General features: G+C 30.8%; 2 protein-coding genes across 2 annotated transcripts in view; one reads left to right on the top strand and one right to left on the bottom strand.

The window, feature by feature from the left end:
* Window positions 1-11,648, top strand: part of LOC134710582 (zonadhesin-like) — a 34,989-nt gene extending 23,341 nt beyond the window's left edge. The window contains exons 21-23 of the mRNA XM_063570958.1: window positions 7,400-7,627; window positions 8,300-9,805; window positions 11,329-11,648. Of these exons, the coding sequence (XP_063427028.1) occupies window positions 7,400-7,627; window positions 8,300-9,805; window positions 11,329-11,648 (2,054 nt within the window). The remainder of the gene's footprint in view (window positions 1-7,399; window positions 7,628-8,299; window positions 9,806-11,328) is intronic.
* A 1,038-nt stretch (window positions 11,649-12,686) lies between these two features.
* LOC134710583 (H2.0-like homeobox protein) lies at window positions 12,687-20,215 on the bottom strand. The gene is made up of 4 exons (XM_063570959.1): window positions 19,915-20,215; window positions 19,539-19,682; window positions 16,688-16,875; window positions 12,687-12,938 (listed from the first exon to the last, which is right to left on the bottom strand). The coding sequence occupies exons 1-4, from the start codon at window positions 20,210-20,212 to the stop codon at window positions 12,780-12,782; spliced, it is 789 nt and encodes a 262-aa protein (XP_063427029.1). The 5' UTR covers window positions 20,213-20,215; the 3' UTR covers window positions 12,687-12,779.
* Window positions 20,216-25,541: the final 5,326 nt, after the last annotated feature.

Raw genomic sequence — 25,541 nt, forward strand, 5'->3', positions numbered from 1 at the left:
AAACTTGGCCACAATCATCATTGGGGTATCTAGTTTAAAAAATGTGTGGCGTGACCCGCCAAACCAACCAAGATGGCCGCCATGGCTAAAAATAGAACATAGGGGTAAAATGCAGTTTTCGGCTTATAACTCAAAAACCAAAGCATTTAGAGCAAATCTGACATGAGGTAAAATTGTTTATCAGGTCAAGATCTATCTGCTCTAAAATTTTCAGATGAATCAGACAACCCATTGTTGGGTTGCTGCCCCTGAATTGGTAATTTTAAGGAAATTTTGCTGTTTTTGGTTATTATCTTGAATATTATTATACATAGAGATAAACTGTAAACAGCAATAATGTTCATTAAAGTAAGATTTACAAATAAGTCAACATGACCAAAATGGTCAGTTGACCCCTTTAGGAGTTATTGCCCTTTAAAGTCAATTTTTAACCATTTTTCGTAAATTTTATATATCTTTTACAAAAATCTTCTCCTCTGAAACTGCTGGGCCAAATTAATTCTTACTTGGCCACAATCATCTTTGGTGTATCTAGTTTGAAAAATGTGTGGCGTGACCCGCCAAACCAACCAAGATGGCGGCCATGACTAAAAATAGAACATAGGGGTAAAATGCAGTTTTTGGCTTATAACTCAAAAACCAAAGCATTTAGAGCAAATCTGACATGGGGTCAAATTGTTTATCAGGTCAAGATCTATCTGCCCTGAAATTTTCAGATGAATCGGACAACCCGTTGTTAGGTTGCTGTCCCTGAATTGTTAATATTAAGGAAATTTTGCTGTTTTTTGGGGTTATTATCTTGAATATTATTATAGATAGAGATAAACTGTAAACATCAATAATGTTCAGCAAAGTAAGATTTACAAATAAGTCAACATGACCAAAATAGTCAGATGACCCCCTAAGGAGTTATTGTCCTTTATAGTCAATTTTTAACCATTTTTCATAAATTTGTAAATTTTTACTACCAGTAACATTTTCCAGAGAAACTACTGGGCCAAGTTCATTATAAATAGTGATAATTGTAAGCAGCAAGAATGTTCAGTAAAGTAAGATGAACAAACATGTCACCATCACCAAAACACAATTTTGTCATGAATCCATCTGCTTCCTCTGTTTAATATTCACATAGACCAAGGTGAGCGACACAGGCTCTTTAGAGCCTCTAGTTTAATATCTGTGTGTTTTAAATGGGAGAGGGTCACCCCGGATGCCCCACAAATGCCTTGGCAAAATACGACTAAGGTAATAACGAGGAATCGGTTAGGACAAAATCTATCAAAACCGTCACTACCAAATGCCCTGCTGTACCAAGGTAGAGGAAAGCCGAACATCCTACTGAAAGGATCTCGGAAAGAAACTACCGAACCATTAGAAGAACAGAACTTGGTAGATAATCCTTGGTGTTCCTTATAAAGGAAGCTTATACGGAGAGAAGAAGAAGAGGAAGAAGATTTTATGTCTCAGGTTGTGAAAACTTAAATGACATGATTATTTGCTTGAAGTTGATTGGTGATTACGACAGGTGTCAAAATTAGATAGTAATCTAATTAAATACATGTAATAAATATTTTATATATCAGGTCTTCTAGTGTGCTGGTGAACTTACTCAAGTCAATATTTTGGGCTCAAAGTTTTTATTATAAAGTTTATATTTTTGTATAATATATATAATTTATTAATCTCACAGATTCCTTAATTTTATGGAGAGATATTTAACATGTGTCGATCAGTTCACTATATTTAAAGCATATATCGGCAAATGAATTCTGTCCGGTCAACTTATTTTGAGGAAAAGCAAATTTTTATACTATAAAGTTTATATTTTCGTATAACGTATTTATAAATTTAAAATATTCCTTAATATTAATAATTCGTATTATTTAACAAATTTGATTCGTTTAGGCATAGGCACATGTTAAACTATATTTTAGAAGGTAGAGAGAAAACGGCGTATAGCAAAATGCATATTGACCGGCAAAATGCATATCGCACGGTTATTTTTAGAATATCTAACCAGATGCTCCGCAGGGCGTAGCTTTATACGACCACAGAGGTTGAACCCTGAAGGGTTGGAGCAAGTATGGACACAACATTCAAGCTGGATTCAGCTCTAAATTTGGATTGTGATTAAATAGTTAATAAGCATAGGTTTCTGACACAGAATGAATGTGTTCTAATGAACTTAAAATTTTTGTTTTCTCTTAGAGCAATTCACTATGCTGTTGAATATTAATCCTCTCAAAAAAATGTTTGAAGAAATTTTCTTTTTATTTATGAAATTTCAAATGAGAAAAATTGAACCCAATTTTTTAATCGCATCCCCCTTTCCCTTATTCCAAAACTAATCTCAATTAAAATATTCTAATGGAGTTTGCAACAATAACTACTCATTTAAATACATCATAAAATATTAAGATGTAAAAAAACTGCTTGTTATCACTGAATGGTAAAGATCATTTGAATTTATCAGTTGGTAGTAAAAAGTGAATATACATTGTATAGTGTATATAACAAAGATTTAAGTTGATTCTGGACAAAGAAAGATAACTCCAATTAAAAAAAATTCTTGCAATAAGATATTTCTTGCTTACTATTCTGGACAAAGAAAGATAACTCTCATAAAAAAAAAATTGCTATTTCACAATATTGTGAAATTAGATATTTCTTGCGATTCCACAATACTGTGCAATTGAAAAGACTTGCTATTGCACAATACTTAATATAATAATTTTAGATCCTGATTTGGACCAACTTGAAAACTGGGCCCATAATCAAAAATCTAAGTACATGTTTAGATTCAGCATATCAAGAATTTAATTTTTGTTAAAATCAAACTTAGTTTAATTATGGACCCAATTTGAAAACGGGACCAAAAATGAAGAATCTACATACGCAGTTAGATTTGGCATATCAACGAACCCCATTTATTCAATTTTTGATGAAATCAAATAAAGTTTAATTTTGGACCCAGATTTGGACCAACTTGAAAACTGGGCCAATAATCAAGAATCTAAGTACATTTTTAGATTCAACATATCAAAGAACCCTACCGATTAATTTTTTGTCAAAATCAAACTAAGTTTAATTTTGGACCCTTTGGACCTTAATGTAGACCAATTTGAAAACATGACTAAAAGTTAAGAATCTACATACACAGTTAGATTCGGCATATCAAAGAACCCCAATTATTCAATTTTGATGAAATCAAACAAAGTTTAATTTTGGACCCTTTGGGCCCCTTTTTCCTAAACTGTTTGGACCAAAACTCCCAAAATCAATACCAACCTTCCTTTTATGGTCATAAACCTTGTGTTTAAATTTCATAGATTTCTATTTACTTATACTAACGTTATGGTGCGAAAACCAAGAAAAATGCTTATTTGGGTCCCTTTTTGGCCCCTAATTCCTAAACTGTTGGTACCTAAACTCCCAAAATCAATACCAACCTTCCTTTTGTGGTCATAAACATTGTGTTTAAATTTCATTGATTTCTATTAACTTAAACCAAAGTTATTGTGCGAAAACCAAGAATAATGCTTATTTGGGCCCTTTTTTGGCCCCTAATTCCTAAACTGTTGAAACCAAAACTCCCAAAATCAATCCCAACCTTTCTTTTGTGGTCATAAACCTTGTGTCAAAATTTCATAGATTTCTATTAACTTAAACTAAAGTTATAGTGCGAAAACCAAGAAAATGCTTATTTGGGCCCTTTTTGGCCCCTTATTCCAAAAATGTAGTGACCAAAATTCCCAAAATCAATACCAACCTTCCTTTTATGGTCATATACCTTGTGTTAAAATTTCATAGATTTCTATTCACTTTTACTAAAGTAAGAGTGCGAAAACTAAAAGTATTCGGACGCCGACGACGACGACGACGCCAACGTGATAGCAATATACGACGAATTTTTTTTCAAAATTTGCGGTCGTATAAAAACCGATATACTTTCTGACGTCATGTAATGAATTTCAGGATATCGTTTAACGTTTTGAAACACATGATATTCTGTGATCAATAATTTTGACGGAAAAAATCTTCAAATACATAAGATGTAAAAAAAAAAGTAAATTAAATAACAACTAATATGTTGTTATTGTCAAGGAGACAAATTGATGTAATATTTATAAAATTCCAACAAACCTAAATGACGATTTTGATACAAATATGGTCGGAAATTAATAATATAACAAATATAGCCTTTGTATGAGGTCAATACAGGATATATCGACCCAAAGAAGTATATCGACCTCGGACTTCGTCCTCAGTCAATATACTTCTTTAAGGTCAATATATCCTTGTATCCACCTCATACAAAGGCTATATTTGTATAATATCATGGACAAATATGGTAAAATAAAAGAGATATTGACATTTGTGTCGATCATCAATATATTTAAAGCATATATATCGGCGAATGTGAATTCCGTCCGGTCAACTTTTTTTTAAGAAAAACATTTTTTTTTACTATAAAGTTGATATTTTCATATCAAGTATTTATTGATCTCGTAGATTTCTTAGTTTCGAGTAAAAATATTGTAAATCAAATAAGATATTGACACTTTTTTTATCAGTTCAATATGATTAACGCGAACATCGGCGATTGTGAACACCGTCCGGTCAACTTTTTTCGGAGACAAACTTTTTTTTTTTACTATAAAGTTTATATTGTCGTATCCAATATTCATTATTCTCACAGATTCCTGAATTTCATGGACAAATATTGTGAAAGAAAAGATATATCAACACTTGTTGTCGAGGGGTTGAATATCTGTATAGCGTATATCGGCGGATGTGAATACCGTCCGGTCAACTTTATTTGCTCAAAAATATTTTTTTCACTAATTCTGTTTGTTTTTCTTAAAATACATTTTAATATCTTTAAGGTCTACACATATTAAACCAATCTACCGAATAACAAAAAAGTTATGACTATTTATATCACGTCCGGTCAACCGTCCTGTCACTATCCGGGCAATCGTCCTGTCATAAGTGCTTCCCCACACAACCGGTTAATCACGGAACCACCATCACATAATAAAAAAGTGGTTCAAATTTTAATTTCGTCGTATATTGCTATCACGTTGGCGTCGTCGTCGTCGTCCGAATACTTTTAGTTTTCGCACTCTAACTTTAGTAAAAGTGAATATAAATCTATAAAATTTTATCACAAGGTTTATGACCACAAAAGGAAGGCTGGTATTGATTTTGGGAGTTTTGGTCCCAACATTTTAGGAATTAGGGGCCAAAAAGGGCCCAAATAAGCATTTTCTTGGTTTTCGCACTATAACTTTAGTTTAAGTTAATAGAAATCTATGAAATTTTGACACAAGGTTTATGACCACAAAAGAAAGGTTGGGATTGATTTTGGGAGTTTTGGTTTCAACAGTGTAGGAATTAGGGGCCAAAAAAGGGCCCAAATAAGCATTATTCTTGGTTTTCGCACAATAACTTTAGTTTAAGTAAATAGAAAATAATGAAATTTAAACACAATGTTTATGACCACAAAAGGATAGTTGGTATTGATTTTGGGAGTTTAGGTACCAACAGTTTAGGAATTAGGGGCCAAAAAGGGACCCAAATAAGCATTTTTCTTGGTTTTCGCACCATAACTTTAGTATAAGTAAATAGAAATCTATGAAATTTAAACACAAGGTTTATGACCATAAAAGGAAAGTTGGTATTGATTTTGGGAGTTTTGGTCCCAACAGTTTAGGAAAAAGGGGCCCAAAGGGTCCAAAATTAAACTTTGTTTGATTTCATCAAGTATGTAAGTTAAGAATCTACATACATAGTTAGATTTGGCATATCAAAGAACCCTATTTATTCAATTCTTGATGAAATCAAACAAAGTTTAATTTTGGACCCTTTGGGCCCCTTTTTCCTAAACTGTTGGGACCAAAACTCCCAAAATCAATACCAACTTTCCTTTTATGGTCATTAACCTTGTGTTTAAATTTCATAGATTTCTATTTAATTATACTAACGTTATGGTGTGAAAACCAAGAAAAATGCTTATTTGGGTCCCTTTTTGGCCCCTAATTCCTAAACTGTTGGGACCTAAACTCCCAAAATCCGTACCAATCTTCCTTTTGTGGTCATAAACATTATGTTTAAATTTCATTGATTTCTATTTACTTAAACTAAAGTTATGGTGCGAAAACCAAGAAAAATGCTTATTTGGGTCCCTTTTTGGCCCCTAATTCCTAAACTGTTGGTACCTAAACTCCCAAAATCAATACCAACTATCCTTTTGTGGTCATAAACATTGTGTTTAAATTTCATTATTTTCTATTTACTTAAACTAAAGTTATTGTGCGAAAACCAAGAATAATGCTTATTTGGGCCCTTTTTTGGCCCCTAATTCCTACACTGTTGAAACCAAAACTCCCAAAATCAATCCCAACCTTTCTTTTGTGGTCATAAACCTTGTGTCAAAATTTCATAGATTTCTATTAACTTAAACTAAAGTTATAGTGCGAAAACCAAGAAAATGCTTATTTGGGCCCTTTTTGGCCCCTAATTCCTAAAATGTTGGGACCAAAACTCCCAAAATCAATACCAGCCTTCCTTTTGTGGTCATAAACCTTGTGATAAAATTTTATAGATTTATATTCACTTTTACTAAAGTTAGAGTGCGAAAACTAAAAGTATTCGGACGACGACGACGACGCCAACGTGATAGCAATATACGACGAAATTTTTTTCAAAATTTGCGGTCGTATAATAATAGAAAAGCACCTTCGTATTATAGAAAAGCACCATCTTATAATAGAAAAGCACCATCTTATAATAGAAAACCACCATCTTATAATAGAAAACCACCATCTTTTAATAGAAAACCACCATCTTATAATAGAAAAGCATCATCTTATAATAGAAAAGCATCATATTATAATAGAAAACCACCATCTTATAAAAGAAAACCACCATCTCATAATAGAAAAGCACCATCTTATAATAGAAAAGCAATAAAAAAGACACATAAGACAGCTATGGCGTTCCATAATTATATATATTTTCTTGGAATTCATAGATGCACATCAAAAACGTTTTATCACTATCACTAAGTCATGGTCACTAATAAGGTACCAGACAACGACGATACCATCTGCCTAATACCAAGTGTGTTAATATCATTATAATTGATGTGATTCAAATGATAAAATTTGGTTAATAAAGAAATTTACGACAAAAGTAGTCAACAATCACAGATCTTTAATTAAAGGTCCTTACTTCATAACTGTACTGTGACATTAGAAACTGAATAATTAAGGTCTTTCTTTTGGCCAGCAATTTCCAAATTCGCAACTTCAAATCAGTTGTACTACTTTTCAGATTTATAATTTACATATTATGCTATTGTCACCCTAACAAATGTCGGTAAATAACTTTACAGAGCCTACGCCACGACCAACAGCAGCATCCACAACGCTGGCAGCCTCACCTGCTCCATGGCGATTTATTGATGACAGTGAACAGAATGATGAAGAGGATGAATTTACCACGCTAAAACCTCCACCCAATAAAGCTACAACACCCAAACCTCCGTCTGACGAAGCTGCAACGCCAAAACCTCCATCTGGTAAAGCAACAACGCCAAAATCTCCATCTTGTAATCACCCAGGTAAAAACAGTGTTTATTATAAATCCTAAATATACAAACCAGGTTGCAAGTTCATAATCCAAAAGACAATGAGTATCTCGAAACTCCAAAGGAGTAGGGACAATAAGGCCCTTATTATGCCTATATATAAGTTCTAATGCTAAATTTATGTAAAAAAAAAAAAAGATGTGGTATGATTGCCAACGAGACAACTCTCCACAAGAGTCCAAAATGACACAGAAACTATAGATCACAGTAGGGCCTTCAACAATGAGCAAAGTCCATGCCGCATAGTCAGCTCTATAAGGCCCCAAAATGACGTCATGCTTTATTTATATTCTTGAATCTGTCATAACTATACTATGGTACAAGGTGTTTAGAAAATGAAATATTATTTAATTCAAATTAAACGAGTAACCATGCTCACTAATTATATCTGGTAAAATTTCATATTTTTTAATGTTTTAAATGACAATCACTCAATGTACAGAAGAGATAAGTTTGAGTACCTTTTTTTTCGGTGGAATATGACATTAACACTGTTACCTCAATGTTTTCAAACCTTTTACTTGATGCTAAAATCTTGAGAGTAGTACAAGAAATAATAAAAGAGAGATACAGACTGTCGTATTTTTTGGGATATATTAAAACTTGAAATTAAAGAAGCTACTGTAAAATATTGTAAATCAAAAGCTAAAGCCAAAAGAGAAGTCACACACACGTTAGAAAAAGAATTACAGGAAAAGATGGTTGAGAGAGACCAATTAGATTTATTAAACTCTAATTTGGATGATCGTATTAAAAATTTGGAATCAGAACTGAATAAGATTTATGATGAGAAAGCCATTGGTGCACAAATCAGAGCCAGAGAAAAATGGATTGAATTAGGAGAAAAAAATAATGCATATTTTTTGGGACTTGAAAAGCAAAGGCAAATTAAAAAATCGATAAATAAGTTATTAGATGAAAAAAACAATGTCTTAAAAGATCAAAGTAAGATTTTACTTGAGATTAAAAACTACTATGAAAAATTATTTTCATCACAAAATCCTAATGATACATTATCCCAAGAATACATTAAAAATACAAAATTAGAATATAAATTAAATGATGAAGAAAAACTATTGTGTGATGGTTCAGTAACGCTTGAGGAATGTTCTGAAGCGATAAACAATATGAAATTAAACAAGTCTCCTGGACTTGACGGTCTAACCGTAGAATTTTACAAAACGTTTTGGGAGAAGCTTAAATATCTACTTGTTAAAGTTTATAATAAGGGTCATGAAGATAATTTATTGACTTACTCTCAGCGTTCTAGTGTTTTGTCGTTAATATTCAAAAAGGGGGATCCATTAAAATTAGAAAATTATAGACCAATTTCATTATTAAACGTCGATCTTAAAATATTGTCCCATGTTCTAGCTCAACGACTAAAAAAAGTTTTACCAAAACTCATAAACACTGATCAGTCTGGATACATAAAAAATAGATTTATTGGGTTTAATTTAAGGCAAATACAGAACATTATAGATTATGCAGATATATATAATATAGAAGGGGCTATTGTTTTTGTCGATTTTAAAAAAGCATTTGACACGCTTGAATGGAAATTTATGTTAGACACTTTAGATCACTTTGGATTCAATGAATCATTCAAAAATTGGGTTAAAACTTTGTATACTGATATTCAAACATGTATAATTAATAATGGGTGGATTTCAGAAATGTTTAAGAATTCAAGAGGGATTAGACAGGGGTGTCCTTTATCTGCTTTACTTTTTGTCATATCCGTTGAAATATTGGCACTAAGACTTCGAAATAACGAAGATATAAAAGGATTTCAGATAAAATTTGATAGAAAAACACATTGTATTAAAATAAGCCAATTAGCTGATGACACAACTTTATTTTTTAATGATAAAAATGATATCGAACTAGCATTGAATGAAATTGAAATCTTCGGATCTTATTCCGGATTAATTATAAATAAAAATAAAACAGAAGGGATATGGATAGGAAAACTCAAAAATAGTAAAGACAAAATAGCAAATATTAACTGGACAGATAAACCTGTAAAAGCGTTAGGGATTTATTTTGGACATAATAATGAAGAATGTGAGAAATTAAATTTTGAAACTAAAATAGATAAAATGGATAAACTATTTATTCTTTGGAAAAAGAGAAATCTGACTATTTTAGGTAAAATCTTAATAATTAAATCATTAATTATTCCACTCTTTACCTTTTTAGCTAGCTCATGCGTATGTCCAGAAAAATATAAAAAAGAAATAGAAAGAAAATGTTTCAAATTTATCTGGAATGACAAACCAGATAAAGTTAAAAGAAATACGATGATAGGTAGTTATGAAATCGGGGGTTTAAATATGATTGACATTGAAAGTCACTTTGAATCACTAAAAGCATCATGGATAGGTAGAATCTTACATACAGATATGGCCAGATGGCAACTTATACCTTTAAATTATTTACAATGCTCAGGAAAAAATTGCCTAGCAGTTTATTTGAATATGGATTATAATAAAGTTGATCAATATCTACCTAATATGCCAATATTTTATAAAAATGTGTTAAAAAGCTGGATGGAATTAGGAGGAGGACAGACAGATATACCAAAAACCTTTTACGAAATCAGAAAACAAATTATTTGGGGGAATAAATACATTAAATTTAATAACAAATGTCTTTTTTTCAAAAATTGGATAAAAGGTAATTTAATTTATATAAATGATATTTTAAATGAAGATGGCGAAATTTCACAAGATGTAATTTTGCAAAAAATTGAAAATAAATCCAACTGGATAGCTGAGTTAACATCCCTAAAAAAAAGCAATTCCAAAAGATTGGCTACAATGTCTTAGATCAGAGAATTCAACAAGAAGTATAGTCAATGTAAAAAGACAATGTTTGTCAATAAATGGTAAATATATTGACATTTCTTTTTTGACAAATAAGTTATTATATAACAGATTAGTAAAGAAAAAAATTGTGAAACCTATTGGTATAAATGTATGGTTAAATGTATTACCATTACAGACAGAATTTCATTTGAAACCATTGTACAACTTTATTTTTTACTATTTAGAAGAAAATAAATTAAAGATGTATCGTTGGAAACTTTTACAAAGCATTTTACCAACCAAAAAGTTACTATTTAGATGGAAGGTCACAAACAATGATTTATGTAATAAATGCTTTACTGAAGAAGATTATCAACATTACTTTATGTCATGTTCTTTTTTGCACGATTTTTGGAGAAAAATTCATAATTTATTGCAAAAAGTAAATATAGAAAAAGATGTCACATTGAAAGATATTGTTTTTGGCTATAAAATATCTGATAAATATTACTTTGGCTTTAACTTTCTTATAACTATTATTGGGTTTTCAATTTATAAATCCTACTATGGATCTGATCAGAAAATGAAAAGACTTGATGTTTTTTGTCTATTCATTAGAGAATTTACAAAACGAATGTATTATTCAAAGAAGTTAAAAGAAGATAATTTTTTAGTTAATGTTAAGAAACATTTATTAGATTGATGTTTTATTTATTAATATATAATAGAATTGAAATTTATATGTATTCTTCACAAGGTGCTTGGACTTGTTGAAGACAATGTAACAAGCAACTGATGGAAATAAAGGAATTTTAAAAATAAAAAAGAAATAATAAAAGAATTTGATTTATGATTATTTTTCAGAACCAGAATGTAGTGTAGTAGTACGTCATGATTCTTGTGGTACTGAAATAATGCTGACTGGTAACTGTGCCTACTCAAACCAGTTCACAACACAGTGTCAATACATGATAAAAACTGGTATCAACACTGACGGTGAATATTTAGCTGATGTAACTGTCAGTGGCAAGAAAACCAGACTGGTTTCCGGTAATGCAATAAAGGACTGTGCCACATTTTCTGTAAAAGGATCTTTACTCATTGTGACGGAAGACACGTGTGAGAGATGCATTTTACAGTTTATTCGTAACATGACGCCAAATAATTCTTGTATCAAATCATAACTAGTCAATACTTTTAATTGAAATTAAGTTCAATACTTGTAAATAATATTAATAAAGTTTCTGCATAATCAATATGACATTTACTTCAGCTGAAAGAAATTCACGATTAAGTCCGTGTTAATTTCAAAAGCTACATGAAAACTTAGAAAAATATGTATGTCTGTATATAGTCCTTATAAAAAAGAAGATGTGGTATGATTGCCAATGAGACAACTATCCATAAAAGACCAAAATGACCATCAACAACTATAGGTCACCGTACGGCCTTATTTTGTATGGTCTTGTTTAAAATTCCTTATATAAAAAGATAAATAATAAATGGAGAATGAGTCAATAGAATATGGGTGAATCTAGAAGGATTAAAGTGACCATGACTACCTAAATGTATGCTTGATATGGTGTTTTGTTGAAATAAGCATTATATATAAGTTCCACAACATTAAGTTGAGGCAAACTGAAATTAGAGAACGGAAATGACATTTTTTTCCGTTTGTAAAGAGGCATAACTCTAGAGGTGTAATACCACCATAGATTTTCCCCTATTAGTCTTTGTTAAATTTGTTCTTTTCAAAAGATTGTGTAGAATTTATCTTTGTGTCGAATAAGGGAATACTTTGCAGGAGTAAATTTTTATCCTGTCCAATAAAGGGGCATAACTCTAGATCAATTATAGTGACAACACCAAAATTCAAACTTGATCGGTGTTTTTGTGGCATTACGCATTGATTATAGGTCTCATAACATTTGGTTGAGACAAACTCAAGTAAGAGAACGGAAACGAAAATTCAATGAGCAAAACCAAGTCCATACACCTAGAACAAAGACGTATGGACCATAGAGTATGACTAAGTATGTGTAAATATATTTAGATAACATTTAATATGTATGTACAAAACAGTTTTAAAATCTATAGGCTACAGCTATTGTTAATTTAAAGCTTTGAACCTTGATAATATCCATTGATATAAACTTATATATCAGTAACTATAAATATTACAACCATTCCTCTTAACTCAGTAGCAGCCTGGAAGTGCTTGATTGTATCAATTGTGTGTGCAACGTGCTGATTTTTCATTGCTAACTCCGACAATTAAATTCAGCGAATGAGAATCTCTCTCGATATTTTTCACGTTAGGATGATTGCTCACTATCTGATTCTAAATCTTCGATTTTCTCTTTTGAACTACAATGTTTGTCGGTGGTGTCTCTCTTTTGCTCACTTAGTTCTTTCTCTTTCATTTGTTGCATGTGTCTCCACTTCATTCTTCTATTTTGAAACCAAACTTTTACCTACAGGAAAAGATCAAATTGTTAATTAAATGCCAAAATATCAAGTTAAGTCAGTTGAGATGTTCATGATGTTGTTTGCACCGTTTGTTTTGACATAATAATACAATTTTGACTATAAAGTCCACTTTGGACAAAATGATATATGTCTAGATTTCTCTTTCCCTTTATCTTCCATTTATTTTTTACATAAGAATTGGATTAGTGATAATACTGTTTAGTTGACAGCATTTGTCTGAGATTTGTTGCAAATATTCATTATTATTTTTGCTCCACAATCAATCAAAATTCAAACTTTTCACAAGTAAGCATGATTATATATATTCAACCTTACTATTGTCTTTATTCTCTGTTATTGGGAGACCTTACGACTACGGGAGTGTTTAATGGTCTTGTCTGCAAATAGGGTATAGTAAGGTGGGTTATTAGCTATATCAAAATATAGGTTTTAAGGTAAACAAAATTTATGACTTTATGCTTTATTAAACAACATCAGCACAGCAATCAATTTTTAGAAGACTTCTATATAGGTGAATAGTGTAACCGTCAGTATAAAATAACCTTTGCCAAATACCAAAAATCCACGTCAAAGAGCAAAAAAGTCCCGCACAAAAAAAATTGAAAATCCATTATTGACTTGTTAAGACAATCATCGTATGGTACTACACATACATTACCATTATCGTATGGTACTACACATTCATTGCCATTATCGTATGGTACTACACATGCATTACCATTGTCGCATGGTACTACACATTCGTTGCAAAGTATCGTATGGTACTACACATTCATTACCATTATCGTATGATACTGCACATTCATTGCATTTATCGTATGGTACTACACATTCATTGCCATTATCATATGGTACTACACATTCATTGCCATTATCGTATGGTACTACACATTCATTACCATTATCGTATGGTACTTCACATTCATTACCATTATCGTATGGTACTACACATTCATTGCCATTATCGTATGGTGCTACACATTCATTGCCGTTATCGTTTGGTACTACACATTCATTACCATTATCGTATGGTGCTACACATTCATTGCCATTATCGTATGGTACTACACATTCATTACCATTATCGTATGATACTGCACATTCATTGCCATTATCGTATGGTACTACACATTCATTGCCATTATCGTATGGTACTACACATTCATTACCATTATCGTATGGTACTACACATTCATTGCCATTATCGTATGGTGCTACACATTCATTGCCATTATCATATGGTGCTACACATTCATTGTCATTATCGTATGGTGCTACACATTCATTGCCATTATCGTATGGTACTACACATTCATTGTCATTATCGTATGGTACTACACATTCATTACCATTATCGTATGGTGCTACACATTCATTGCCATTATCGTATGGTACTACACATTCATTGTCATTATCGTATGGTACTACACATTCATTACCATTATCGTATGGTGCTACACATTCATTGCCATTATCATATGGTACTACACATTATCGTATTGTACTTCACATTCATTGCCATTATCGTATGGTACTACACATTCTATACAATTATCGTATGGTACTACACATGCATTACAATCATTGTATGGTACTACACATTCATTACAAATATAATGAGTATTTGCAAAAATATAAAACATTTATGTGACGGTCTCGATTGTGGGAGAAACAGCAGAACAAGAATACCTTTATAACCAACTATGGCGTTATTTATTTTCGCTACAGTAATTCGAAGCACACAAACAATTATCTACGAGTCCTGGATTAATGCCAAAATGGAGTGCCACACCAAAATACCTTTACCGAAAGTTATTTTATTAAGTTTGTTTTATAATAAGTCTTTATTTGTGTCTTCCTTCGCCCAGCAAAGTCAAGATACAGAACTTGCGAAATGAATTTCGAACATTTCTAATCAAATGTACAATTATAAGACTTATAACGGATGGAATAATTGGCTTTATAAGTGTCATATTATTGAGATTTAGTTAGAAGGTTTAAGTTATCTACATTTTTAGTAAACTGTTTTATCTTTCATTTAAGTTCTAACCCGGCACTCTTATTTAATTCATAGACGACGTTTGCCAATATATTGGACTGATTTAACTGTGTCTATGGTATGCAACGGTATAGATATGATCGAAATTGTCACCAAGCTTTGAAACAATAAATGAGCATACTTCATCGTTTGAAGGAAAGGGATAATATTAGATTCTTATCAGTACTCTGGTGGATTACTTAATATAAATTCTGCCTCCTACGAATAAAGGACTCGGTGGCCGATCACGATAAGATTGATTGATTGGTTGGTGTTTGCTTTACGTCGCATGAGCGCAAAAATGCTATATCGCGGCGGATCACGAGAAGAAGAGCAGTTTGTTCCCATAAGAATATCATCTATTGGCTAAGAAACATTCAATCCAACGTAAAGATATAATTTATAGTTAAAAATGAAACAGCGTGAACGATAAGAGATTGATATTTTAAATAAGTCAACCGCCATTTTATTTAAACACTGAAACACTAACATGCATGTCTGTTTTCATTGCGGTGAGTTGCGAAAACGCATTTTTATCGAATATACGATGCTTCTCAATGCAATTAAATTCCGTATGGTAAAAAAATTAAAAGGTGTAACATGTTTGGCATGTTGTAATCAAATATTTGTTTTCTCTAATTACAATTTGACATATCACCTGTGTTTTACAGGTGTTTTCAATACATATTATTACACGAATCTACGATAAGTACGATACACAGATGTTGTGACAGATGCGGTTATCAATTCATTTAATGTGTCTGTAATATGTTTTTATTAATTTATATACATTTGCCCCATGCTATGGAGTTCATATACATTATGTAATAAATAAATAAATTTTATTTCATGAATTGAAAATATAATAAAGATAAATTGAAGCGAGGCTAAGTTAGTGCAAATGCTCAGTTGGAGATTTTTAATATGCAATTTATTATTTTCATAATTATAGCAGCGATATAGATACAAGGCCAGGTAACTGAATGTAGATAACATATATATGTCTATTAGATTTATAATTTAAAGACTATATGTACATTACTTGAAAAAAAAGTATAATTTATTTGCACTGACAGAAAAGAGAACTGCCATTGAGTTTCATTGAACTAGCGTTCCCTCCTGCAAGTTGTGAAGCGACTACAAACAAAATATTTGTTTTGTATTCTTATGAATCTAACAATGAACAATAAAAAACAAATCAAGCAATCAGACAACAGCTGAAACTTTGCATGATCTAAATTTATTCAGTGCCTTTCGATCATAGTAGAGAGAAGTAAAAATGTCTGTTTCTTATGTTCTCAAATCGAGTGTAGAACATAGTTTTAATTGCACTCGGATATATTGCATAGCATTTGGTTGAGGAAAACTAAATTAGGTAAAGGAAATCAATTTCGGGACGTACGTACACCCCGCTACTATGGGGCAGAAAAAAAAGCCCCGTCGTATTAACGTCCCAGTGTTAGGGTTAGGCTGTTTTGTCCTTTCTAAATATTCATGAGAATTACGAGGGCGTACTGGTAGTTTCAAAAGGGTTTAGGCGTACTGGTAGTTTCAAAAGGGTTTTATTAAATTTGATATACACTTTTAAGAAAATGTCCTTACTGAATGAAGAGTTTGTCTAATGTTCAGTGGCAAATATTTCATGCATGTTCAAGAAAGTTGGAATAGCTTTTTTTTCAAAACAATTTAGGTTACCTGTGCATCTGTAAGTCCTAGCATAGCTGCTAGTTGTCTTCTATCAGGTTTTGTGACGTATTTTTGTACTTCGAATCTCTTTTCTAAACCTTTTCTTTGTAAGTTTGAGAAAACGGCTCTAGACCATGATCTTTTTCGCTTTGACTGACCATTTGTACAGGTATCATCATTTAAAATCGAATACGGGCCTAGTAAAACAAAACAAAAATATTATTAAAAGTCATGTCAATATTTTTGTTTCCTTTTCACGAACCTTTATCTCTTATAGGCCCGTTTCAGAATATAATACCTTCAGGGTAATATTTTCAAATGCGAACACCAAAAACAGCCAACCAATGATGTGTATTTAATTTTTCATTTTAGGGTAACGAACAATATGAAACTATCCAGAATTCTTTAGATTCTGAAACGACGAATTATAATACTAAAACTAAATAGAAGAAAAAAATCTTGAAAGTCTGTTCATTTTTGTATTTTGCGCCACCCTGGAACAAGTATTTCCAAAACTACGTGTTGAGTCCTATTATACACAATTTATCATTGTCGTTATTATTGCCTTTATATTATCAGTAAAAGGATTTTTTTGAATGATTTGGTATTTCAATCACCAAAGAAAATATTTGCAGAGCAACAAAAAAATCGCTTCAAAAAATTTCAAATTTTTATTATCTTGAAATAACGTGACTGCAATTTTTTTTTTATTAAACATAATTATAATTAATGGTGTCGTTGAGAAAAACTATTAAATATAATATTTTGCGACATGTCTGATTTTCATGGGTATCGACGAATCATGGCCGAAAAATTTAAAAATAAACTCATGTTCATAAAAAATTGCACACATATGCCTTAGAATTAATGGGAATTTGATTGCCATGCTAACACATCAAAATGACAAATCGACCCAGTGCTCTTATCTCGCTAACGGTTATAAATTCTAAGTTGTAATTTTGTTGTCCGTTGCAATGAAAATAAGAGATGGTTTGATAAGTTGCAGGTGTAGCGCTTTTTTAAACACTCTTGAGATATTGAAACACAGCGATGTGATAGTCAAATGTGAAACTTATCAATACTTTCGTTTATGTTTGTACTTTTTTACTATTGGCAAGATTTCTGATCGTGCCGCGTATTTAAAAAGTGTGATTTGATAAATTGTTTTTGAATTCGTTATATAAATATTTAAGGATACTAAGTTGGTTTTTTTTTGTTGTTTTTTTAATTGAATTGTTTGTGAAAGATTTTATGTAATCAAGTATTATTAATGGAGAGACACAATTCGGAACACTTTTAATTGTCTATTCGTGTTTCTAATAAAGATAAAAATAACATTTGATAAATTGTATGGATTTCTCGATAAACCATTCATTAGGAATGTGCAAAACTCAATATTTCAAAGCAAATGATGTAAAAAAAAAACCAACCGAAATATGTGAAGAGAGTGTGGCCAAAAAGAACCTAAAATGGAAGACCAATTCATCTATGGTTAATTTATTACTGAAGGAGTTGGAACCTCAGTTTCTTAAAATTTTCTCAATTCATAAAACCGTATTCATAAATAGAGTTCTTATGTTACAACATTAAATTATATTGATAAAAACGCAATGACTTTTTTTGTGTGTCAAAATTTTCAAAATAAACCAATGTATTATTGAAAGCAGTCTTTTTGTATTTTCTTGACATTTTTAATACCTATGTTGATGAACTACAGATAGATAATTTTTTTTTCTCATTTCCTTGTCACATTGACTTTTGTAAGAAGCACGGAATAGTAATAAAATTGATAAAATATACTGCAAAGTAGACATTTCAAAAGGATTTTTAGCTCTCTTGAGGTCTTGTTAAAATACATAACATACAAAAGAATCATAAAAACTGAATGAGTACACGACAGTACCACAGAACTTAAATAGAAAGATTTTAACTTCTATGAGACAACAAATGGATTCTATTTTATTTTTTTTCAATTTTAAAGCAAATAAAAAATCGAACAATACTTTCCACACCAAAAAACAGCTATGCAGTGTAACTAGAATATGAAATATCAAAACTTTAGTGTCATAATATTATTAATATTATTTATGGTTTTTTTGAATAATGTCTTTTTTTTAATATTAATTTTGTGAGCCCATTTAATGAAATTAAAACATCTCCTTATTAGATACGTGTACCAGAAAAGGTTTAAAAATCGAAAATTACATATCATTATAAAATGTGGATATAGAAATGCAATAAGACATCAACCATTGTGTGTTGATAGTGCCTTATTTTATAGAAGTAAGCAGTATAGGCAAAAAACAACGTTTTACTTAGATGTCCTTTTTGCATCTCTCTGTTCTATATACAATATACCACCGTGAAACTACCTGAGAAGTTTCATCTGCATATTTCCATTTTTTTTTTATACATATAAGAATTTATAATAAATGATCAGATAAATAGTAAACTGTAATTAATAATTTACAAGCAAACCATATAGCAAAATATTTCGCAGGGACAATTTTCTTATTTTGAGGGTTTTATTTTTAAATAAATCTACAGACTTTTAAAATACCTGTTTAAATACATTTATTATTCGTACAAATGAATATTAATTCAATTATACTGAAAAAGAAAAGGATGAAGAAAAATCACATTTTAATCTTTGCGGTAACTTTTTTTTCATGTAGAGTAAGTTAAAAACTCCCTAATAAATTATAAGTAGCTATATATAATCTTAAAAAACGAATATACATTTGCCAATAATTCTGTTTCAAATCTGCTGACAAAATAAAAAAAAAAACACATCTTCGTTTCCTTTATTAAATTCAAGCTTTTGTAAATAGCTTTACTTTTAAAGAAAAATTGCAAATACCTGGAAGAGTTTCTGTCTCTGAATGATAAAGTGTATAGTGCGGAGAATTAAAAGGGTGTGATGACATCTGTGAGAACATAAGAACACTGCAAGATGGAGAACCACAATCACACGTCCTTGTTAACGAGAACTTGTTTCTGTTTTCTGAAAGAAAAAAAAATACAGTTCCAATGACATCTGTTGGAAATCTTTTTTTTTTTAATTTATAATTCATGTTTTAAATAAACATTTTTTTTCGAAATAAAGCCATCTCAAGATAATATTTTCTTGTGAATTATGAAATTAAACGCTTAAGTTAACAGTGATTTACACCTTAAAGCAACACAATTTTAAAATTTTATAAATAAAAAAATATCAACTACTTTTTTTATCTTACCATTTATTACTGGCGATTTGTGTCCAAAATCCTCGGAAAGAATTCGATTAATTCCAAACTTAAGGTCTTTAGGTGTCCCTATAATCGGTAATCGTTCTTGATTTATCGGAGAAACAATATTTTCCACACTTTTAGTCCTACAAAAATCCTGTAAAGGTCCTAAAGCTGACGGAGTTTGTTGTTCCTGTCTAATATGTAAAATATCCATAATATGGAACGAGGTCGGTTTCCGAGGATACGTTCTATATCCGGGCCATAACAGAGATTGGTTACATCCATAACAACCGTCTTGATACATTTTTGAATTTAATAAACTAGATTTCAGTTTGTGACGAACTTGTATCCAAATCATCACAACCTCAGCATCTATAAATAATCTCTAAGCTCCTCCTTCATCTGTTGACTAGAGCTGTTATTTGTATATTATGTAGATGGAATTAGGTTATAAAAGTAAGCTTATTCAATGATAAATATTAAAGGAATAATTATCGTTTTTTTGGATTAATTGAATTTGATAATAAAATGGTTCATACTCTTATTTAATGCAAAACGCTTGAAAAAAATATATATTGAATATACCTCCCAAAAAGCTCATTAATCAACACTTATGAATAATAATTGCTTCAAAACTTTCCTCGGATGGATATTCCAAAGAACAGGTTTTTTTGTGTTTTAATTATTTGAATAATTATAGCGTCGTGAATATGCATGGAATAGTTGGCACTGGACATGTAAGATTATTTATTTTTTTAATTCATTTTTTTTTTACAGTTTAACAATAAATATGAGCATTGAAAAAGAAGCGAAAAAACTATTAAATGGCATGATTTATGATTTAAATAGATGAATAAAAGTATGTTAGAATTTTTTAATCTTCAATCCATTCTCATCTCCCCCACTATTTTTTTCTCTCGTGCACAATCCTCAACAACCAAAATCTCTAAATGAAGGTATATTTAAAAGATGTGTTGTGATTGCCAATGATACATACAACTCTTCACAAGAGACCAAATGGCACAGAAAAAAACAGCTACATTTCTCTGTACGGTCTCCAACAATGAGCAAAGCCCAGACTACATATGCATAGTCAGTTATAGATAAAAGGCTCCGAAATGACAAATGTAAAACAATTCAAACGGCCTAATTAATGTACACAAAAAAATGAACGAAAAACAATCAACAACCACTGACTTTATTTTGTGTTATTTTTAATTGATTAATTTTTCAAAACAATTTCCTAATCTAATTGTACACACCTTTAACCAAGATAAAATTGAAAAAATTAAATCATCCTCATAAAATGATAAAAATGTTGCATCCGTGTTACAGCGATAAAACACAGGTGATATGGCCACCTAGTGGTTTAATTTACCCGTCTTATTTAATCATCATTAATCGCTTATTTTTTACAGGTCATCTTATAACATTGAATAAAAATGTCTTAGAAACGAGATATATTGTTTCTCGTAGTGGTAGTGTTATCAAGGTAGTAAAACGGTTAAGAATTTTGACAAGTTCGCCCAGATGTCATTTGACGCTAATGATGTGATAAAACGTAAGAGCACGTGAATGAAACCAGGGGTCAGTAAAGATCATATCCCACCTGCAAACCGATTACAACTTTTTTTTTGTTGCGAAAATGTAAATGATGATGAGACTTCATCGTCAATTAAAATAAAAGTTAATGTTAAATTAATTGGTTTGGTGATATTTTCCGTTTTTTTTGGATCACCTGTGTTAATTTGGCTGTTTGGTTTTATATGTAAGTATACACTGTAATGTGCGGACAAAGCATAGGCCTTACTGAATTCTTTTAATTTGAAAAATGGTTTTCTGGAATAATAAAAATGGAAAATCATTCAAATGCTTGAGACAAAATTAGTTTGCTAAAATCATAGAATTCACCTATGTAGCTTCGAATAGCCCAAAAAGAGAGTTTTCAATGGGATTTTTCAGAGAAAAGCCCAAGAAGGTTATGGGAGATGTATTTAAGAATTGAATGCTTCTTTTTGTAAATTTATTGGGTGGTAAAAGCGTTGACCGAAGTACATTTTGTATGAAGCGCGGAAGCGCTTCATTCTAAAAATGTACGCACGGTCAACGCTTTTACAACCCTATAAAGTTTCAAAAAGAAGTATTCAATACTTATAATTACATTTTTAAGCTAAAATCACGAAAACACGATTTTTATCCAGTTTTATTTCATTCACCTGTGCACTTTTTTGTGGGACCTCGTGTCATCATGCATGATAAATGTTATTGTCTGATGCAATTGTTTACGGAATAACATGTTAGCCAATCAGAATAACGTATTATAATGAAACTTACATCTAATGTAATTATATGATAATAAACGTTCATAGTTTAAGGATTTAATGGATAAGAATAAAACAAATAAACAACATTTTAAATTTTCGTGCGTCCAAAACGCTTTCCTGGATTTACCTCCACCAAGAACTCTTGAAACCGAAAAATGAAAAGCCAAGATTGAAGTCATACATGGGCTCAATAGTCACAGGATTTTTCCTCCTTCTTTTTCTTTTAAAGCAGATGAATAATGGATATATCAATTTCTCTTGTAATCGATTCGCTGACTTGGTCAAAAACGGGAAGGTGTCGAAACGTACCAGAATTTTAATATTAAATAGTCTCAATATTATTTTTACAATATTGTGAATAAAGAAATGATATTGAAAAGTAAGTCAGCATTAACTTGCTGCTTAAAAAGGTATTGTGAAACAATATTTCAAATTTACATGTTTTGGTAAACTTTTCATCAAATCACATCGTTAACCAAAATCATTAATGTATGTGTTAAAGCTAAATGCTACATATATTATACTGCCTTTGGTTAGGATTTTTTTTTAAATTATTTCTTTTACATACTGTATGTCTCTCTTCCTTTCGTGGCTTGAAAAATACAGATGGAATTATAAAACAAATATGTTTAGACTTATTCTAGTTTTGTATCTATTTACTGTTAAAGAAATTTAGTTAACCAAATTAAATAAACATTTCAAAAGTTAAAATCTGGACTAAATTTTCGTTCCCTTATGACATGGAATCGCATGAAATAGTTACCACTGGACATGAAGCAAACAACAATCAATCAACAATAAGATATTCATATGACTGGTTAATTGTATCATTAAAAAAAATCAAAATTATTGATAGTAATATCTACAGTACCAACATCTAATATTAATCCAAATTTTGCTTAGAATACGCTCGTCTACTATTCTTTTTGATAAATTCTTTGGGGGGGAAATTGCTCCATTGTTTTAAAGTACGTTTAATTGCGATAAGACGTTTAAACGCATTTTCTAAAAGTAACACAGAATGGTAAGCTTTATAATCTAATAACGTTACAAAAAAAATCTATATCAATAAATTTGTATTTGATTTGGCAATTGATTGAGTGTTGGTTGCTTAAATGTTCAGTGGCAAATATGTCATGCATCTTTTAGGATGAGATTATAATCAACTCTTAATCTTTGCTTTCAATGTATATTGTTCTAGTATATTGATACCTTCCGGTAGTGTACTCAGTTTGTAAATATACATTTGAATTTCTGTCCAGAACGTATACTTTTAAGTATCGCACACTAACTTTCTTTATTTTGGAGGGGTATGTCATTGTGGATCAGATTATTGTATCAAAATGTAATGACAACTTTCAATTAAGAAGCCTGTTTAGTTTTCTGAGTTTTATACCTCTCAGTCATTGTAAAATTGTTTTACTATAAAAAGAAAAATAATGTCCTCATGCGCCTTGTACAGTTCTAGTTGTGTCGCTTCTTTTCCAAGGCTTTCGAAAATATCGTTTAGATAAATCAAAATAATTAAGAAAAACTCATTTAACTTTCAGAGGAGTTTTTTTTATCATTCTGAAGGTTTTTTTCGTTCTATGCACTCATCAACTTAACATTAAAAATAGCAATTGACCAGATTTCCTAAACTATTTCATTATTGTTTGTCTCATTTCAAGGTGATTTATTCTTATCACTTTACCACAATAAATAAATAAATGATTGTCAGCTTCTTCTGAAATAAAAGTGTCAGAAAATTAAGTTCTATCTGTATAAACACTTTTGAAATACTTTGAACTCCCCAGGCTCTGTCCATTAACCATAACGACCTACTAATAGCTACTAATCGTTGCCTATGTTTAAGATTGGAGGTGTTTTGATTTTCATAAAATAATCATTAATAAGCCGTATTAAAATAAATGGTTTTGATGGGTCATCTGAATCTGTCAATATTGTTAAGATAAAGAAAACATGTGTACTGTGTAATGTAAGATAATATGTTTAAACTATTGATGCTTATCGTTTTGAATAAGAATAATATAAATAGCAATATTTCGGAAATTATAATAATTAAGTAATTGCGAGTAAATTCATGAGGCCGTTTTGTTCGAGCTTATTACTCTTAAAAATATTGGGACTACTTACAAGGAGTCAATTCAATTTTAAATTCTTCTTTCATGTACATAGTATTCTAAGTTATAATGAAAACTCTCTTTTCAACAGACGATAATTGTTTTTCCTCGAAAGAACATGACCGAGTTAGAACAGTACTTATTCATGTTTACACACATTAAAATATCAGCTGCATTTTAGAATAAAATGAAATCATCCTCAATCGTTTCGATCATGCATATATACCCTTTCTATAATATTACAGGAATTCTTCACAAAGATTTTAGTCAGACAACAAACGAACCATAAGTTTAATGATTTAGGGTCAACAACTCCTGTAAGAAGTAAATAGTTCGACGATTTCAATCAAATTGACTTATCGATTGCTCTTGATCATATTTGATTGTTTTTTGTTTGTTGCTTTACTGTTTTTTCCCTACTGTCTACCGAATAAGACCCCCAAAAATGTCAAATTGTCATTAAAGGACAATAACTCCTACCAATAGGGCGTCAACATACGATTTTGTCATTTCGACTTAAAATTGCAGGTACAAAAACTCGTGTTTACTAAAGGCAAATTCGCGCAATCGTAATACCATTTCTCATGTGCAACTGTAACACAAAAACGATTTGAAATTTGCCGTGATTCTGTACCAATCGTAAAAGTCTTATTCCATGCTGTCCCATTCTATATACAAGATTCGTCTATATTTCCATGCTTAGACAACTCGTTCGTACTACATTTAAACGCTATCAGACTATCAAAATTATCTCCATGACATATTTAATTAAATTTCTATTTCTCAGTAAGTGTAATATAAAGCTCTGATTGCAAAATTAAGAAATATTGCTGTATATAATTATGTAATGGATTTTTAGTTTTACCGTGAGAAAAGGCACTACCATGTATATAAATCTATTCACAAATAAATCGTTCCCGCTGTTTAAACGAAAAATGCGGTAGACAGTGACATTTCTTAATTTTAAATAGCTTATTTTCATTATTTCTAATTATAAGTCAAAAAGCTTTGAAAATTTAGACGATCGAAGAACGTCTTCGAATTTTCGACTTCAATATTTGTTTTTCAATTGGCGAAGTGGCTAGGGGGAGGATTAGAAAAAAACGTGTTAGGACATTGTAGATCATTGTAAGTGCTGAAAATAAATGAATGCCCAAAGACAATGTTAAAATTCTGCAACACAAAT

Source organism: Mytilus trossulus, chromosome 3 (genome assembly GCF_036588685.1).
Source record: "Mytilus trossulus isolate FHL-02 chromosome 3, PNRI_Mtr1.1.1.hap1, whole genome shotgun sequence".
In the NCBI taxonomy this organism is placed as follows: domain Eukaryota; kingdom Metazoa; phylum Mollusca; class Bivalvia; order Mytilida; family Mytilidae; genus Mytilus; species Mytilus trossulus.

What these genes read in the sequence shown, in the direction of transcription:
- LOC134710583 (XM_063570959.1), bottom strand. Translation starts at nt 20,212, where the DNA reads ATGTATCAAGACGGTTGTTATGGATGTAACCAATCTCTGTTATGGCCC. An exon ending in CAAATCGCCAGTAATAAATG is followed by an intron (nt 19,683 to 19,914) that starts GTAAGATAAAAA and finishes TTTTTCTTTCAG; the next exon opens with AAAACAGAAACAAGTTCTCG. An exon ending in AGAGACAGAAACTCTTCCAG is followed by an intron (nt 16,876 to 19,538) that starts GTATTTGCAATT and finishes TTGTTTTACTAG; the next exon opens with GCCCGTATTCGATTTTAAAT.